General features: G+C 56.1%; 1 protein-coding gene across 1 annotated transcript; it reads left to right on the top strand.

Moving 5' to 3' along the window:
* Positions 1–3,652: 3,652 nt before the first annotated feature.
* Ccdc88b (coiled-coil domain containing 88B) lies at positions 3,653–18,119 on the top strand. Its single transcript, XM_008838935.2, has 27 exons — positions 3,653–3,719; positions 3,943–4,082; positions 4,225–4,336; positions 4,552–4,621; positions 4,700–4,758; positions 4,848–4,931; positions 5,019–5,162; positions 5,333–5,481; positions 5,590–5,671; positions 5,791–5,949; positions 6,501–6,647; positions 6,806–6,914; positions 7,062–7,198; positions 7,280–8,362; positions 11,641–11,768; positions 11,840–11,957; positions 12,217–12,312; positions 12,395–12,535; positions 12,963–13,219; positions 13,531–13,674; positions 14,071–14,257; positions 14,357–14,502; positions 14,690–14,788; positions 15,003–15,169; positions 15,673–15,879; positions 16,027–16,095; positions 17,630–18,119. The coding sequence occupies exons 1-27, from the start codon at positions 3,660–3,662 to the stop codon at positions 17,683–17,685; spliced, it is 4,350 nt and encodes a 1,449-aa protein (XP_008837157.1). The 5' UTR covers positions 3,653–3,659; the 3' UTR covers positions 17,686–18,119.
* Positions 18,120–18,556: the final 437 nt, after the last annotated feature.

Below are 18,556 nucleotides of genomic sequence, written 5' to 3'. Positions count from 1 at the left end.
TGAGCATCTGTAATCAGAGCTCTTGTGAGGAGACAAGGGAAGCTCACGAACCACCTTCCTTGGCTCACGTCAGCAGTGATGAGACCCTGTCTCAAACAAGGATTAGGTGAGGACCCAAGGCTGCCCTCTGACCTCCCCAGGCACGCTACTGCATGTCTAGGCCCCTATTCACTCACAGGAATATATACACATACACATTGTACATATAAATAAAAGACTTTTTGGCTAGGTGTGGTGGTACATGCCTTTAATCCCAGTACTGGGGAGGCAGAAGCAGGTGGATCTCTGTTAGTTCAAGGCCAAACTGGTCTACATAGCAAGTTCTAGGCCAGCCAGGCCTACATTGTGAGACCCTGTCGCAAAAAAACAAACAGAAAATATTGCAAAACATTTTGTGAAGTAACAAGGAAGTTACAGGGCTGTGTGAGGCTGTTCTCGCTGCAACAGGCTCACTAGTGTCCTCAGGAAGGGTGCAGGAAGTGGACCAGTGGCTGTTTCTAGCCGGGTTGGTAGGTATGCCAGATGGTAGACAGTTCAGTCAGTTGTCTTGTTACTTTTATTTCCTTTTTTTTTAAAGACAGGGTCTCATGTAGCCTAGGCTGGCCTTGAACTCCAGATCCTCCTGTCTCTGCCTCTTGGGTGATATGTGCCATCATGCTTGGCTCTCTTTTTTGGTGGGAGAAGGGAGACAGGGTCTTATACCCTAGCCCAGGTTGGCCTGGAACTTACCACATAGCCCAGGCTGACCTCAAACTTGTGATGAGCCTCCTGAGTCAGCCATAGAAAGTTCTGGGATTGCAAGTATAAGGTAGTATTTTTTTTTTTTTCCAACAGGTCACTATGTAATTCAAGTAGGCCACAAATTTGTAGTCATCCTTCCTCAGCTTTCTAAGTTTTGGTTATAGGCATGTGCAGCTAAGCCCTGCTTCTTAACTTTTTTCTTACGAGATGGGGTCTCACTATACAGCCCTGGCTGACCTGGAACTTGCTATGAAGAGAGGAACCCCTTGTAGTCTCTAACTGAGACTAATTGCGCATGGGAATCCCGGGATGTCAGTGTCAGTGGAGGGGGCGCCCTGTGCCCTAGACTCCCTCCACCTGACTCAGCAAGCCTGAGGGTAGATGGAAGTGCAGCCAGGCTTGGCCAGATTAAGGATGTGAGAGCAATCAGGACACGGTCTCTGCCTCTGAGGCCCCAGGAAGGGTGTGACTCAGAGGCACTGAGCAAGGCAGGGCCCTCTCCCTGCCACCCTGGAGGTGAGCCCCAGTCACCATGTCTGACTGGTCCTGGAGGACTTGCTCAGCTGGCACAGCGGCCCTCCCAGGAATTCCTAGACTGGAGTTGTTGAAGGAGGCAAGTGGGAGTAAGGTTCAGAGAGGGCTGAAGCTGGCAGCCCTGGACAGTACCGCTGCTAACGCCTAGGACCCAGGGGCTCATTTAACAGGTCCTTGTGCTGCTCTCCAGCTCCCAAACTCCTCACTTTTACTTGAGTGGATGGAAAATCCATTTCTCAGTGTTTCAAGGCGGTTGACAACTGGATGCACTTCTCTCTTCACAGTGAGGCATATTTTCCTGCTGCTTGGTCCGCCTCAGCTCATCCGGCCACTGTGCCCCTTGCTGTTTGTATTGTGGCCTTGCTGCCTTCCTTCAGCTGATCTATTACTGACTTAAAGTCGTGTGACCTTAAGCAAGTTTTGTAACCTTGCTGTACTTTGGTTTCTTTCTCTGTAAAATGAGAGATAATCCAGGGCTGAGAGACGGCTCAGTGGTCAAGAGCACTGGCTGCTCTTGCAGAGGACCTGGGTTCCATTCCCAGCACCCACATGGCAGCTAACAACCATCTGTAACTCCAGTTCCAGGGGATCCGATGCTCTCTTCTGGCCTCTGTAGGCATTGCATTCCCGTGGTACACATCTGTGCAAGCAAACACTTATGTATGCAAAAAAAAAAAAATTAAATAATAGCAATTTTAAAATGAGTGGTCCATAGTTTTTATTGCAGACTAATCCAGAGAAAATAGGTTAATAAGGGTCAAGTACCTATAACCATGCTATAGACAGGCACATGCCTACAATCACAGCACTCAGGAGTCAGAGGTGGGTGGATCTCTGTGAGATTGAGGCTAGCCTGGTCTACATAGCAAGTTCCAGGCCAGCTGGGGTTCCAGGGAGACCCTGTCCCCAAAAAACCAAACCAAACCAAACAGCAACAAAAAGCAAAACACATGCTATAATTTATAGTCATCTATTTTACTCTTTTTGTTATATTTGTGTGCCCACATGCTACAGTGTGTTGTGTCTCTCCTCTGTAAGGAGCCAGTCACTTCCTGTGTGAGTCCTTATGTCTGTTTCATGGCCACCTCCTCCTCTGGGCTCCAAAGATCAGTTCTTCCACTCCTTCAAACAGGCTCCACTGTCAGCTTGGAGTCACACACAGCAGGACTTTTCTGATGGGGTTTGGGGAGTGTCTCATACCAGCCTGGTCTCCTCCCTGGGGTGCTCCCACCATTTGGGCTGAGGGTTCAGAGGACAGAAGTCAGCTGGAGGGCAACTGAAACATGTCACCTGACTTCAGAGATGTTAACTGTGACAAGGCATCTTGGAAGAAATAAAACAGGAATCTGCTCACTGGCTGTGCCTCTATCTGCCTCAGAGCCCTCATGCATTCTGTTCCTGTCTGAAAACTCTTGGGTACCCCTCCTTCTCAGCTGTGCCCAGTTATGTCAGGCAATGCTCATCTCCTGCCTTTCTGGGAGACCGTCCCTGACTGCCCCATCAAAGCACCTAGTAGGCCTGCAGTGTTAGACTGTGTAATTTATTTTTTATTTTTTTGAGACCGAGTCTCACTAAGTTGGCCTAGCTGGCCTGAACTCACTGTAGGTATCCCAGGCCCTAAACTCCTGATCCTCCAGCCTCTACCTCCCAAGTGCTGGGTTTGCGAGGTGCTGGGGATTGAACACAAGGCCTTGTGCATGCTAGGCAGGCTCTCTACTGAGTCACATCTAGACATAGGGCTGTTGGCCCTGGCCTTGTGTTGTCTCCCTTCGAGGTGTTTACAGATGGGAAATTGAGGATGCCTTTTGAGGTGAGTACTTCACAGCCATTTCTCAGTGCAGGTGTTTATAGAGTATGAAGTGGGCTGGGTCGGAGGGTGGACGCCTCCTGGGGTTCAGAGGAGGCTGGCTGGAGCAGGCAACAAGGTTTGAGGCCGCTTGCTGTGAGGAGGCACCAACAAATGAATCTGAGCCTATCAGAAGGTGCATGTGTGTGTGGGGGGCAGACTTCACCGTGCATGGTCAGGGATCCTTTAGTAACCTCTGGGTGCCAGGCTGAGATCGCCAGGCTGAGATCACCCTCTCATGCCCAGTGAGGGAAGGACTCCCCACCATTGCCCATGGAACCAGGAACCCTGCAGGCCTCACCTCAAGTAACCTCCAACTTCCCAGTCAGCCTTGCCTGAGACCCAGGGAGGATGCGACAGCAAGGGACTGAGGCAGGACTGGAGGTGAGTGGCCCGCAGTAACCCAGTAACCGGAAGGAGGAAGCTGCATAGGGTGTCTGTGGCTGGGCCCCAGGATCCCCCAGCTGGGGACTTCCTCTTCCTCTCAGGGCAGGTGTAGCTGCCACAGCAGGACCTGGACAACACCCTGACCCCCAGCATGGAGAGGGCCAAGGGGACCAGGCTCAGAGACTTCCTGAGTGGGAGCCTGGCCACCTGGGTGAGGGGGCAGATGGGCTGGCTGAGCAGGGAAGTGTCAGGGCAGGCTGAGGATTGGGGGAGGGGTGGCTGTGTATATGTGTGGAGTCCAGCTGCTGGAGAGGGAGGGGGAAGCGGGGGTCTTGCATCTGGAACCAAAAATATTCAAGGGATTTTGTTCAGGAATCATTCACTGGCAGGGGAAAGTTCCCACCTGTTCAGCTGACTCTTGTCTGTGCCCACAGGCCCTGGGACTGGCTGGGCTGGTGGGGGAGGCAGAGGAGTCTGCTGGGAAGGAGGAGGAGGAAGAGGGATCTCTTGGCCTAGAGAAGAGATTCCTGCGTTTGAGCAATGGGGCCTTACTCCTTCGCGTGCTGGGCATCATGTAAGTGACATCAAGGACCAGTCTGAGGGGAGGGGGTGGGCTGTGAGATGGTGGGAGGAGCCTGTGGGTAGAAGGCAGGGTCTGCTCTAAGGGAAGCTGATCCTCAAGCCCATCTCTCATCCATGTCCTCCTGTGACCACAGTGCCCCCAGTTCCAGAGGGGGTCTTCGGGTGGTCAGGGGCCTTGATGGCCCAGCAGCCTGGAGAGTGTGGAACCTGAATCACCTGTGGGGCCGACTGAGGGACTTCTATCAGGTGATGGGGGGTTGGAGCTACTGGGAAGGGGAGCCTGGGAGACCCTTGCAGGAGTGGCTCTTTTTTCTTTTTTTTTTTAAAGATGGGGTCTTATGTGGTCCTGGCTGGCTTAGAACTTATGTAGCCCAAGCTGGCCTCAAATTCACAGAGTGCTAGGGCTAAAGGTGTGTGCCATCATGCCTAATGCCACCTTTCCTATCCCTGCGCCCCTCTAGGAGGAACTGCAGCTGCTGATCCTGTCCTCACCCCCAGACCTCCAGACGTTGGGGTTTGATCCCTTCTCAGGTACTGTTCCCTACCCACCTCCTGCCTCTGCCCCTGCCCTTGGGGCCTGCTTAACCCCTTGTGGTGTCTGCCCAGCAGAGGAGGCAGTGGATGAACTGGAAGGTATCCTTCGGCTGCTTTTGGGGGCTTCGGTGCAGGTGAGGAGGGGGAAGGGAGGAGAGGGTGGAGCTTTGACAGGGAGGAGGGAGACCCGGTGTCAGCCCCTGGGTCTCCTGTCTCCTAACAGTGTGAGCACCGGGAACTCTTCATCCGCCACATCCAGGGCCTCAGCCTGGACATCCAGAGCGAGCTGGCTGCTGCGATCCAGGAGGTACTGGTGTGAGTGGCACCACCACTGGGGATACCCTGGCCACTCATCACTCTCCCTTCTTCTGATTTGTTCTCCATGTGCCCCCAGGTGACTCAGCCTGGCGCAGGGGTGGTGCTGGCTCTGTCTGGACCAGAATGTGGAGAGCTGGGGACTTTGGAGCTGGAGATGCAGTTCCGGGGCCTGATGGGGACGCTGTCCAGGCTGGTCCGGGAGCGTGACCTGGGGGCACAGGTAGCTGGCTGCAGGGACATAGATAGAACCGAGACGTGGTTTGGGGTCCAGGTGTGGGTCGGGGGTGGTTGCAACTCAGAATCATCTTGTGCAGGAGACTGCAGGCCTAATGTGGGGAGGCACGGGATGTCTCCTTCTGACCCTTGACCTCTGACCTTCCCCTACTCAAGCGTCTGGTTGAACTGCTGCTGGAGCGGGAGCCCGCCCGCCTGCAGCCACCCGAAGCTCCCACCAAGGCTCCTGCGGAGGGTCCCTCGCACCACCTGGCTTTGCAGCTGGCCAATGCCAAGGCCCAGCTGCGACGCCTGCGGCAGGAGGTGTGAGTGTCCGCAGGCTGGGGAAGGGGCAGACGAGGCCTGGATGGGTCCCCAGCCCTGGTGAGGATGGTACTGAGTTGCAGACATCCTCCATCGCTCCATCCCTCCAGGGAGGAGAAGGCCGAGCTGCTGCTGGACTCGCAGGCTGAGGTGCAGGGCTTGGAGGCTGAAATTCGAAGGCTCCGCCAGGAGGTGAGATCCAAAGTCCCCACCATTGCCTCGATCCACCCCAGTGCCATTTGCCCCTTCCCGTCCCGCGTCCCTGTGCCCCGCGGCTGGCTGGTCCCAGCTCCAAACAACATCTGACTCAGGCCCAGGCGCTGTCGGGACAAGCCAAGCGCGCCGAGCTCTACCGAGAGGAGGCGGACGCGCTGCGCGAGCGAGCCGGCCGCCTGCCACGCCTGCAAGAGGAGATGCGGCGCTGTCGTGAGAGGCTGCAGGCGGCAGAGGTCTTCCAGCGCCAGCTGGAGGTGAGGAGGGACGCTGGCGCCTGGGGCGGAGCCTGATGGGGGCGCGGTCTGCAGGCGGAGCATGCCGGAGGGGGCGGGCCAGGAGAAGAGTGGGGCCAGTTTGGGGCACGTGTGTGGGGGAAGAGTGTGGTGGGGGGCAGATGGGAGAGGATGCAGCACATTAGGCCTGAGATAGATCCTTGAGGGTGGGCGGATGGAAGGGAGAGGAGGGGGTCTATAAAAGGGTAGGTCCTGGAGAGAAGAGTGGAGCCAAGAGTCCAAGTAGCGAGTCTGCAGGGAGCCCCTAGCAAGTGGGGGGACTGATGAGTGTGGTCTGGAGCGATGTGGCCTTGGAAGACGGTTCCTAGGGGAAAGGGTGGGGCCTGGATGGAGGGTGGGGCCAGGAGCTTGGGGAGACATCCCTCCTCCCAGAGAGAGGGGCAGATGGAGAGGAGAGGTGGGGTGAGGAGGCAGGGTTGGTGGCATCCCAGGGGAAGAATCTGAAATCCCACCCCCAGGCCCTGGAGCAAATAGGGGTTACATCTCACCAGATTCTCTGGCTTTATTTCCAGGAGGAGCGAGTGCTTTCTGGGACCCTAGAGGCCTCGAAGGCCCTGTTGGAAGAGCAGCTGGAGGCTGCCCGAGAGCGCTCCGCCCGGCTGCACGAGACCCAGCGCGAGAACCTGCTGCTGCGCACCCGGCTGGGCGAGGCCCATGCGGTGAGCTAGGTTAATCTGTCCATCTATCCACTGTCCCCCAGTCCCTGATGATGTCAATGATACTCTAGGCTCCCCTAAGTGATTCCTATAGCCTGTAGGAACGCTCAGGCCTGGGTCTCGTGGAGAGGGCTGGTCAGATCCACCCCTCTATCCTCCAGGAGCTGGACTCTCTGAGGCATCAGTTGGATCAGCTTGTGGAGGAGAATGTGGAGTTGGAACTGGAGCTTCGAGGGAGCCTGGAGCCACCCCCAGGCTCCCCTGGAGAGGGTGAGTGGGCTCTAGGGTGGGGCTGAGGGTCTGGGGTGGAGGAAGTCTTCTGTAGTGGCCAGGGTTCTTGTCTTCATTGTCTTCCCAAGTCTCTGAGGGGTGTCGTACTTAGGATCAAGGTAGGTACTGACTTGGCTACACCCTCAGCCCCCCTGTTGGGAGCAGCACCATCCCTGCAGGATGAGGTGAGGGAGGCTGAAGCTGGGCGGCTTCGGACTGTGGAACGGGAGAATCAGGAGCTTCGAGGCCTGCTGAAGATGCTGCAGGGGCAGCTGGGCGGCCAGGTGGGTCCCCGCACCATCCTCATCCTCACTGGTCCCTCCTGGTGACCTTCCTGCCTGACTACCCCTTTCTTATGTCCTCAGCACCCTCTTCTGGAGGAGCAGAGCACGGACTCCATGTTCCTTGTGCTTAATGGGGCTTCCGGAACTCCTCCAGCCTCAGATCACATCCCCCAAAGTTCGGCTTGCCAGGTGGGAGGTGAAGGTCCTGAGACCTTGGACCTGGCTCCCGCAGCATCAGACCCTGACATCACACGGTCATCTAAGTGTTCCCAGGCATCTACTTCACACCCAGAAGTGATGAAGAGACCCCTTAAGATGGCTGCTGTGGACCCCCAGACCTTAGACCTGAACCCCCAAGAGCTAGACCCTACCGTGGAGATGCGTGTGCCCCTGGAGAAGCCCAGGAACAGAATCTCTCTTCAGACCCCCACTGAGGTGCAGGAATTGCTAGGAAAGACTGAGGACAAGGAGACTCCCCAAGAGGAATTGGTGCCCAAAGCCCAGTTCCTGAGACAGGAGAGCCTTGGGCACATGCCACTGGACGGAGAGAGCCCAGGCCAGGGGCTAGACTTGTCCAAGCAACAGACAGAGGCTGAACAGAGGCTGGAGGGGATAACCAGTGAACTGGTTCCACAGAAACCACAGCAGACATCAGAAGGGGCTCTTGATGCCCAGGCCCAGGAAAGACCGGTATCAGGGGAGACACTAGCCAGTGTTGTCCTAGAGGATCAGACCCTCAGAGAGGAGGTAGCGCGACAAAGGAGAGAGATGGTGGTCCTTGGGGCTGAGCTGGAAGCCCAAGCCCGAAGGCTGGAGGCCCGGGATGCAGAGGTAGCCCGCCTCTCAGAGGAGTTGGCCCAAGCAAGGAGAGCAGAAGCTGAGGCTCACCAAGAGGCAGAGGCCCAGGCCCTGGAGCATGCCCGGCTGAGGGAGGCAGTAGACACAGCTGCCCAGGAGCTGCAGGCTGCATCTAGAGAGCGGGAGGCACTGGCAGAGGCACTGGCTGTAGCGGGTCGTGAACGGAGGCAGTGGGAGCGTGAGGGGCCCAAGCTGCGGGCCCAGGCAGAGGCTGCTGAGCAGCGGGTGTTGGCGCTGGAGGGTGAGGTCCGCTGCCACCTGGAGGAGGCTGAGAGGGAGCACTTGGAGAAGCAAGCTCTCAGGGAGGTATGTGGGGCTGGGAAACAGATCCAGGCTAGATGTTGGGATGTGGGATGTGGATTCCATCAGTGGCACTGAGCTGGCGCAGGGGATGGAAAGCCTGGCAGCCTCTGTTGTGGAACACAGCTGATGGCCGCTGCTTCTGATGGGGTGGGCTGCAGGAGGGAGGGACTCACCTTGTTCATCCTATGATCAGTCCTGTACTCTGGCTGTGGTAATCTCTGCCCTTTCACCCTGGTCCCCTCCTCCTGTAAAAGTTGAGCCTTCCTGCTTTGACGGTCTGTTGACTGGCCAGGATCACTGTGGAGAGAGTCTGTTTTTTGCGAGGCCAAGTGACCACACAGTGGTTACTCAGGGGCTGGTGGGCAAGTAATTCTGGAGCGTGCCTATCTAGCATTCAGAAAGCACTGGGTTCCATCCCAAGCACTGCATAAACCAGGCATGGTGGTGTATGCTTGTAATCTTTGCAGTTAGGATGTGGAGGTGGGAGGATCAGAAGTTCAAGGCTATCCTCAGATATATAATGAGTTGAAGGCCAGCCTGGGCCACATGAGACCCTAGGGGTCTGAGGAAAAAAAAGTTACTGAGGACAGAGTACAAAGAGAGGCCCCCAGGAGACAATGAAAATGCCTGTGTGCAGGGGACTTCAGGAGAGATGTGTCCAAGATTTTCAGTAGATGTTGAGGGACCCAGGAGGAGTTGGGGCTGTGACCAGCTTTGAAGGGGTTGCTACTCCATCCCCAGGTGTGGAAAGCTATCTCAGGATGTAGACAGACCCATGTGGGGCTAGATTTGAAGAAGGTCACCTTGATGGGCTGGGGGGCTGTAAGAGAACAGTGGCAGTGGTACCCATTCCAGGTGCGGCTGGCCGGGGCCCAGGGGTCAAGTGTCGGAAGGGAGAGAATGTCTGGAAACACATTCATTCATTCACACGTTTTGTGGATCCAGGCCCTGTAACCAGGCTGTGGGCACAGTGGTAACCAGGCAGGAGCCACCTGCATATTCACAGATAGGATGGAGACAGGGTGCTACAGGGAACCATGGGTCCAGATAGCGCCCTACACTCCTGTTTGAAGACTTCCTGGAGGAGGGGGAGAAAAGCAGGTCCAGGCATGAGTTGGAGGAGTGTGAGCTGGGCAGGGAGAGGTGAGGCTGAGGATGAATTAAGCAGGGTTCCTGATGGGCAGGGTGGAAACTTCCAAGTGGAGGGAGAAGCTGGGGCTTTTCTTGTGAGCAAACAGTGCCACTGGAGGCAAAGTAGTCAAGTCTGCATTGCAAGGCATCTAAAGTGATGCAGAGGACACTATGGGACGGTGGGGAGGCTGTGAGCTGTGGATCCTAGGGCTGGGAACTGGGTGCTCCAGTGTGAGCAGTTTCCAGTTTCCGTCTATCCCAGGGCGCAGACAGGCCTCAGAAAGAGCACCTTGCTTATGTCCTTCTCCACCTCCTAGTGGTGAGGATTGGGGACACAGCTGGGTTAACCCGGGTTAGGCATTATATGGACAGGTGTAGGGAAGGGGCAGGCGCGGTGAAAGTGTTGAATGTGAGAACTAATGTGGGTGAGCTGGTGAGGAGAGGGTCTCTTTGGGATCCACTCTGTATGGTGGGACCCAGAGATCTACCAAGCCAAAAAACTGCATTATGTCTCAGACCCTGCTGCTTTCAGCTGTGTGGCTTGGAACAGTTACTTCACCTCTCTGAGTCTCGATTTCCTCACCTGCAAAACCAAAATAAAAACTGTCCACATACCTGGTGTGGTGGCGCATACCTGAAATCCCAGCATGTGGGAGACTGAGACAGGAGGATGAGAGTTAGAGGCCAGCCTGGGCTACATAGCAAGGCCTAAAAAGTACCAAAAAGGGGGGCTAGGCATGGTGGCATATGCCTTTAATCCCTGCACTTGGGAGGCAGAGGCAGGCACATCTATGAGTTTGAGACCAGCCTGGTCTATATAGTGACAGGGCTATATAGTGAGACCCTATTTAAAAAAAAAAAAGATAAACGAGGAGAGAGGTTGGGGTACACCTGGCTCCCAGTACACTTGCTTTCTCTGAAGGAGTGGCTGCAGGTGGGCAGTGAAGGTAAGGGTGGAGTGGGAGAATAGGCTCTGAGGATCCAGGGAGTGGGAGAAGCTGAGGGTACAAGGGATTTGGGGGATTTCTAGGTTGGAGCTGTTCCTGGCACTACCTGCCAGGTATGGTAGTGATGGTATTGGCTGTCAGGACAGGGACTGAGTTCCAGGTTGTTTAAGAGGACATGTAGGCCTCCCAGGCTGGTGGAAGGCCACTTGGGAGGGCTGTGGCCAAGGCCAACAGTGGGCAAGGGAAGGCTCCAGGCAGCTGGCTTCATCTGCACTACTGCTCTTTCAGCCACAGCAGTGCCAAGACCCTAATGGTGGGGGTGGCAGCAGTGCCTTGTGGGAATTGTAGTTTTTCAACTAGAGGCCCCTGTCACAGGTGTGGAGAAGCAGTATCCAAGGCAAGATGGGGAGGGTTGTTACCCAGGATGATGGTTCAGTGGTGGTCTTGGTTTTCAGAGGCAGGATGTGGCCAGTAGCTGGGAAGTGTCACCTTCCTCCATCTTCTTTCATTCAGGGCCCCCATGAGTTAGAATGGTTTGGCCTACCTCCCCTTAGAGCCCACAGGCCAATGGGCCTCTACCCCTACCCTGAAATGGGACAACCCAACTGCCAAGGGCCATAGGCTCAGGGCAGACTTCTCCAGCCCTCCCCTGGAAGTGTAGGCCTGACACCTCCAAGATCCTATGCTGAGCTGTTCTCCAGAGTCACCCCTCTGTGGTGGTTAGGGGGGCTACTGCAGGCCTATCTGCACTGAGCCCCTACTGGCCTCACACGGAAGGTGTGGCAGCTCACAGGGCTTGACACCCTTCTGGGAACATGCGAAACTATGGGCTCAAAGAGGTACATCTCTGACTCCTTGCCCAGGGCCTGCTCTCACACACTACCAGGTTGAGGAACCCAGCCAGCTCTTTCATGGACCTCTTGAAAGGCCACCAAGCCACCCACCCCCCTTTTGGACATTGTCTCACTTTGAGTCTGGAACTCATTATGTAGCTCAGGTTGGCCTTAAATTTTCAGCCATCCTCCTGCCTAGCCTCCTGAGGCTGCCTAGGTGAGAATGTGGAGACTCAGAGGGTTAAAGACATTTGCTCAGGGTGGCAGAGCAAGTCAGAAATCCAGATGACCCCTTCTCAAGCCTATCTCTAGTTCTCCTCTGGGGCAGAGAATTGTCCCTCATCTCTACCCCTGCCCTGCCTGCCCTCAGGATCTAGAGAAGGCTGTGGTTCGGGGCCAGGAGCTAGGGGCCCGACTGGAGCATCTGCAGAAAGAGCTGGAACAGACAGCCTTGGAACGCCAGGAGTTCCTTCGAGAACAGGAGAGCCAGCACCAAAGGTAGGTGTGGTGCCCTGGGGCAGGGAAGGGCAAGACAGTTAGGGGTTGGGTGCCAAGGCTTCTCCTGGCAGGTACCGGGGTTTGGAGCAGCGGCTGGAAGCTGAGCTACAGGCAGCAGTGACCAGCAAGGAGGAGGCATTGATGGAACTCAAGACCCGGGCCCTACAGCTGGAGGAGGAGCTGGTCCAGGTAAAGCTGCCCTGGGAACTGAGGTGCCAGCACCTCACCCCAGCCTGGGGGTAAACAATCAGCGTCTGGATTTGTGGCTAGCTGCTCACCTCTCTCCCTCCCCTGTGGGGCCTGTTGGAGGGAGCACTATGTTGGGAGTCAGGCCTTGCTTCCCCTCTTCCCCTTGCTTGGGTGGCTGCTCTGCCTCTTTTGTTCCCAGCTCCACCACTGTCCTGTGTGCTTGAGGTCCATGTGACTTCCCCCATCCCTGTCCCTGCAGCTTCGCCAGTGCCCTTTGGGGCTGAGGCCTGAGGTACAAGCTGAGCCTAAGACCTTGGAGACCCAGAATGGTCGGCTCATCCAGGTGGAGCGAAATGTGAGTGGAACGTGGTTGTGCTGGGGGCTGGGGGGCTGGGTGGGCTAGCGGCCTAGCCACTGTTAACCCCACTTTTTGGCAGAATGCCACACTGGTGGCCGAGAAGGCAGCTCTGCAGGAACAGCTGCAGCACCTGGAGGGGCAGTTGGGGAGCCTGCAGGGCCGGGCACAGGAGCTGCTGCTGCAGAGTCAACAGGCACAGGAACACAGCAGCCGCCTGCAGGTGGGTGGTTCCCTGGGAGGTCCTTGTCCCCTGTTCACTGGCTATCAAATTTATGACTTTTCCTTTCCAGCCACCTGCCCCACCCCTGTTTCTTAGAATGCTTGCCCTCTGACCCCAACCATCCCAATTGTGCCCTCTTTGTCCCTGCCCCTGCCTTGCACCCATCTCCCCCATCCCCATCATCTCACCATCAGCCCTCTCTTCTAACCCTTGTCCTCTAGTTCATCTGTCCCATCCCTGTCCCAGGCCTCTTGCTCTCCCCAGCATGGCCTGGTACCTTCCACCTTCCTGGATGCCTCTCTGCTGCCTCTGCTCTGATTCCTCCACAGCTTGTTCTGCCCTCTGCCCTCTGCTCTCAGGCCCTGCCCTTTACTCCTTCTAGGCTGGGGCCCCCAACCTAGAGGTCCTGCCTGTCTGCTTGCCTTAGGCTGAAAAGTCTTTGATGGAGATGCAGGGCCAGGAGTTGCATAGGAAGTTAGGGGTGCTGGAAGAGGAGGTCCGGGCTGCTCGGAGGGCCCAGGAGGAGACCCGTGGGCAGCAGCAGGCTCTGCTTCGAGACCACGAAGCTCTGGTTCAGCTGCAGCGGCGGCAGGAGACTGAGTTGGAGGGACTGCTGGTGAGGCACCGAGATCTTAAGGCCAACATGCGTGCACTGGAGCTGGCCCACCGTGAGCTACAGGGCCGGTGAGGTTCCCCAAAGGCCCTACTCTTCTCCCTGGCGTGCCCACCTGCCCGAGGCAGGCTCCCTCAGCAGGTCTGACTCAGTGGGAAATGGCATATCCATCCTGCTGTTGCTGTAATCTCTTGGGGGAACTGGGCTACCTGACTTCGGGACTGGGAATGGTGAGACTTGGCATGACATTCTGCTCTGGGGCTTTGCCTGAGGGGGACCATATGCTTGGGAGGTGTCAGACCCCCAGATCCCCACAGTGCAGGGCCTATTTGCTGTGGCCCCAGGCCCCTGCATCCTCTGGTCCTCTCCCTTGTTTGTTTAGACATGAGCAGCTACAGGCCCAGCGGGCCAGCGTTGAAGCACAAGAGGCGGCCCTACTGGCAGAGCGCGAGCGCCTGGTGCAGGACGGGCATAGACAGCGGGGGCTGGAGGAGGAGCTGCGGAGACTTCAGAATGAACATGAGAGGTACCAGCCATCCTGCCTGATATGCTCCCTCAGTGTTCCCATCTATGAAGTGGGGCTGGGTGCACTGACACTGACCTGTGCACCCTGCTTTACCTTCTTTCTGTGCGTGTGATTCCCGACTCTTGCATGTTTTAAAAAAATGTTGTTTATTTTTATTTTACGTGTATGAGTGTTTTCCTTGCATGTAATTGCATCCATGCTTTGCAGTGCTTGTGGAGACTAGAAGAGGGGATTGGATCCCCTGGAACTGGATTTAGGATGGTTACTGGCTGCCATGTGGGTGCTGGGACCTGAACCAGGGTCCTCTGCCAGAGCAGCTAGTGCTCTTAACCACTAAGCCACCTCTCCAGCCACTGGAGGGTGGCTTTTGGAGAGCAGTCCTCTCTTCCTCCAAAGAGCTCAGATGCTGTTGGCCGAGTTGTCTCGGGAGCGAGGAGAGCTGCAAGGTGAACGTGGGGAGCTACGGGGCCGCCTGGCACGACTGGAGCTGGAGCGGGCGCAACTGGAGATGCAAAGCCAGCAGCTGCGTGAGTCCAATCAGCAGCTGGACCTGAGTGCCTGTCGTCTGACCACACAGTGTGAGGTGTGGCATAGTGTGGGGCAGTTTGGAGTGGCTGAGGTGGCCAAGGTAGGCTGCGCCAGGTATGAGCCAGGTTCACTCTGCTTTTGCTGTTGCACACAGCTGCTGACCCAGCTTCGCAGTGCCCAGGAGGAGGAGAACCGCCAGCTGCTGGCCGAGGTGCAGGCCCTGAGCCGGGAGAACAGGGAGCTATTGGAGCGCAGCCTGGAGAGCCGAGACCACCTGCACAGGGAGCAACGGGAGTACCTGTGAGTAGGCCCTGAGGGGCAGGGCCATGCCCTGTAGTCTTTCAGGGAGGATCTAGGGAGAGGCTACAGGAAAGGTCCTAGGCTTGAGGTAGCTCATCTGGAACATGACTGCCCTAAGCTGCTCCTGCTTTCACCACGGCTCTGCCAGGCTTCCTGCCCACTCCTCCCCTCCCCCTCCTCCTGACAGGGACCAGCTTAACGCCTTGCGCAGAGAGAAGCAGAAGTTGGTGGAGAAAATCATGGACCAGTACCGTGTGCTGGAGCCTGGGCCCCTGCCCCGCACCAAGTGAGGCCTCCACCTTACGGGAGCGGGATCCTGCTACCCTCTGCCCTGCCCTACCTACCCTTTGACTCCCAGCTCCCCGCAATGGCCAGGCGTGGGTGCACCATCCCAGTGCAGGTTGACCTGGCCCTTTCAGTCCTTGACACAATTTCCTTTCCTTCCCTCCCTCCCTCCTTTCCCTGTTTCCTTACCCCATTTTATGCCCTCTTGCCCCCAGGAAGGGCAGCTGGCTGGCAGACAAGGTGAAGAGGCTGATTCGGCCCCGGAGGGAGGGGGCCCTCCATGGGGGGCCACGCCTGGGGGCCGATGGGGCTGGCAGCATGGAGAGCCTGGGGGGCCCCCTGGAGACGGAGCTCCCGGAGGGCAGGGAGGCGGATGGGACAGGTGGGTCTGAGGGTCTGGTGCCCAGGAGGGCCCTAGCCCATCCTGTCCAGTGTCTCCCATTGTGTTGTCTGGCTCGCCCCACCCCCACCTTCCCTGCCATCTGCTCCCACCTGCCCTATGCTTTCAGCAGCCTTCTGCCCCAGTCCTGTAGGGTCTCTCTCAATGGCACCTCTCTCTGCCACCCACACAGTTCTACCCCATCCACAGCTGTGCCTAAGACCTTAGAACAGCAGGGCACTCTAGAGAAAGGTCATGTACCTTTGATGGTATAGAAGGAAGCAGAAGCCCAGGGAAGGTACCTTGCTCAAGGCTACATGTACAGTAAGCTAATGTGGAGCCAACACAAACCCCAGCTTCCAGGGGCAACATTCGACTACCAGGTCCCTTCTCTGCCGCACTGACCACCTCTCTCTGTCCTGTGTAGCTTCACCCATGGGCCCCTGCTCAGCTGGTCCTTCCCTGTACTTTGCTGACCCCTACCCCCCTGCATGTGCCTCTCACAGGGTCCCCGCCACCAGCACCCATGCGCCGAGCCCAAAGCTCTCTCTGCCTGCGAGATGAGACCCTGGCAGGTGGGCAGCGGCGGAAACTCAGCTCACGGTTTCCTGGGGGACGAAGCTCTGAATCGTTCAGTCCGGGAGATACCCCACGGCAGCGGTTCCGACAGCGCAGACCGGGCCCTCTGGGGGCACCGAGCACACATGGCAAAGGTGAGGGACTAGGTCCCTGCCCATGAGCTCCCATCACCCAGTGGGTCCAGCACCTTTGGGGAGGGTGTCTTTCAGTCTTCTGTGTCCTATGTGCCCTGTCTACCTCTGCCTGGCCCTCTGGCACAGTCTCTGCCATCTGATCCCCAGGGTCCGGGGTGGAGTGGGTTGGCTCCGTTGAAGCACTCCCGGAACATGAAACAGATGCCAGTCGAGAGGGTGAGTGGGGCCTGGGGAAGGACTGGGGGCTGTGTGCTCTGTCTGGGGCCCCTGGCAGGTCTATCTCATTCACCCATTCTCTCATCTGACAAGGATGCTTTGTCAAACACCAGCTGGTAAGTTCCTGGGGATACAGCTGGGAAGATTCTGATGTAGGGAGGCAGACAGCAAACAACAGACAGGAAAATGAGCCCTGTTTACAACAGCCCTATCAAATAGAAATACTGTGTGAGGCAGATGTGGTGGTGCATGCCTGTTCTACTACTACCTGGAGGGTTGAGGTAGGAGGGTTCTATGTTCAAGTACAGCTTGGACTCTATGGTGAAACCTTGTCTCAAAAGAAAAAAAAAAAAAGAGGAAGAAAATACCATGTTGTTAGTCATGTGTATATTTTTGACTTTTCTAGTAGCCTCAAAAAAAATAGAGCCAGGTAAATCAAATTTTAATAATGTGACTTATTTATCTCTATCTGCCTAAATGATTACCATTTTCTTTTCTTTTTCTTCTTTTTTTTTTTTTTTGGTCTTTTTGAGACATGGTCTCTCTGTAGCCCCAGCTGGCCTGGAACTTGCTATGTAGACAAGGCTGGCCTCATACAGAGATCCACCTGCCTCTGCCTCCCAAGGGCTGGGCGTAAAGGCATGTGCCACCATACCCGGCATGATTACCATTTTCAATGTATAGTCAGGGTAAAAAATTAAAAATAAGGTTTTCTTTTCTTTAAAAAAATGTGTATGAGTGTTTTGCCTGAATATAAATGTTCCATGTATATGCCTCGTGACCTTGGAGGCCAGAAAAGGGAGTCAGATCCCCTGGAACTGGAATTACATATGGTTGAGAGCTGTCATATGGGTGCTGGGAACTGAACCTGGGTCCTCTGCAAGAGCAGCCAGTGCTCCTAACCTCTGAGCTATCTCTTTAGCCCTGAGATTTTCTTTTTTTGAGACAAGGTCTGACATAGACCAGGCTGGTCTTGAACTGATCCTCCTGCCTCCACCTCCCCAGTGCTGGGATTTACAGGAGTGCATGACTACGCCTGACTTTATTATTTATTTATTTATTATTTATTTATTTTTGTCTTTTTGAAACAGGATCTCCTTATAGCCCCAGCTGGCCTGGAACTATGTAGATCAGGCTGGCCTTGAACTCACAAAGATCCGCCTGCCTCTGCTTCCCAAGTGCTGGGATTAAAGGCGTGTACCACCACGCCTGGCTTATTATTTGCCCTGATGTATTAGGAAGGTATAATACTGGGGGAGAGGAGGAGGCATCAGGAGCTTAGAGGCTGGCTGGGATTTGAATGAGGGTACTGGCTAGAGTGGACCTCAGAGAGGAGGTGAAGTTGAAGTAGGCTTAGAGGTGAGAGTATAGAGACAACTCGGAGACCTAGTGCAGTCAAGAACAGGCTGGTATAGTTGGTATAAAGAAGGTTGGAGGGGTGGAGAGTGGGCAGAAGGTATAGAGCCCTCTGGGCCACCTTGAATGCTGGGCATCTTCCTAGGGAGTTGGGCCTGAGCCCAACCTTTCTCTCTAGGCCTCCAGGAGCAGGAACCGGAGAAGCGCCCCCTTACCTCTTCCCTCAGCCAGTGACACTGTGGGGACAGGAAGAATGGGAATGCAGCCTTCTCACCGCTGGAGGGTCAGTGGGTCTCCCAGGCAGTCCAAAAGCTGGGAAACCCAGGGGCCCCAAGGAGAGTCCTTCAACAAAGAGACCTTGGTCCCCAGATTCCCCACAGCCTGCACTGGGGCCCTGAGAAGGAACTGGGAAAACTCTCGACAGGAGGGATGGCTGGCCTCAACAGGTAGTTCTTGGCCAGGCCTCTTACTCTCCCATATGGCCATCTCTGAGGAGGCGATCTCTGGGGGACCCTCCAGCTGAAGGAGGTTGGCAAGAGTGGGCAAGAGAGCCCTCTGCCTGGTCCAGATGGGAAGCCAAGGCACATTCTCTGGGTTCGGGTCTGGGCTGATGTCTGAGCCTTATCTGGGACATGAGGGGATGGAGAATAAAGTTGAAACCCTTTGAATCTGGACTCTTATTTGCTGACTGCCTATGGAGCCTGGAGGTGCTGGGAATTCCTACTGGTCGGCTTCTGTGGCTAGAGGGCCCTGTGTGGACCTGGCAGCAGAAGGAACTGGGTTGTAGTCAGTTGGTCTTGATCAAACCTGGATGTGCCTGCTGGGTGGGCAGCCAACAGTGGATGGGGCCTGGACTTTGGGACATGGGGCTCTGATCTGACCCTCTCCCAGGGTACCCCCTTCTTCATTCTCCAGCCTCCTCATCTTTCACCCGGCCCCTTTGGGGTTGAGCCCTGCCTCAGGGAACTCACAGCTAGGTCAGGGCTGGGTCTTTGACCTTGTCCCTAGGATGACGACTGGGAAGGGGGACAATTAGGCTAGGCTGGCAGGATGTGAGTCAGAGCACCTGGTGCTGCCCAGGGGAGGGTGGGGTTCCCTGGGAAAG

Source organism: Nannospalax galili, unplaced genomic scaffold (genome assembly GCF_000622305.1).
Source record: "Nannospalax galili isolate Female #2095 unplaced genomic scaffold, S.galili_v1.0 scaffold1659, whole genome shotgun sequence".
Classification (NCBI taxonomy): Eukaryota; Metazoa; Chordata; class Mammalia; order Rodentia; family Spalacidae; genus Nannospalax; species Nannospalax galili.
This window is presented reverse-complemented; position numbering and strand designations above follow the sequence as displayed.

Excerpts from the sequence above, each read along its gene's own strand:
- Ccdc88b (XM_008838935.2), top strand. The coding sequence starts at position 3,660 with ATGGAGAGGGCCAAGGGGACCAGGCTCAGAGACTTCCTGAGTGGGAGC. Across the intron at positions 5,672-5,790 it reads TTCGAAGGCTCCGCCAGGAG|GCCCAGGCGCTGTCGGGACA; the intron begins GTGAGATCCAAA and ends CATCTGACTCAG. Across the intron at positions 12,313-12,394 it reads TCATCCAGGTGGAGCGAAAT|AATGCCACACTGGTGGCCGA; the intron begins GTGAGTGGAACG and ends ACTTTTTGGCAG.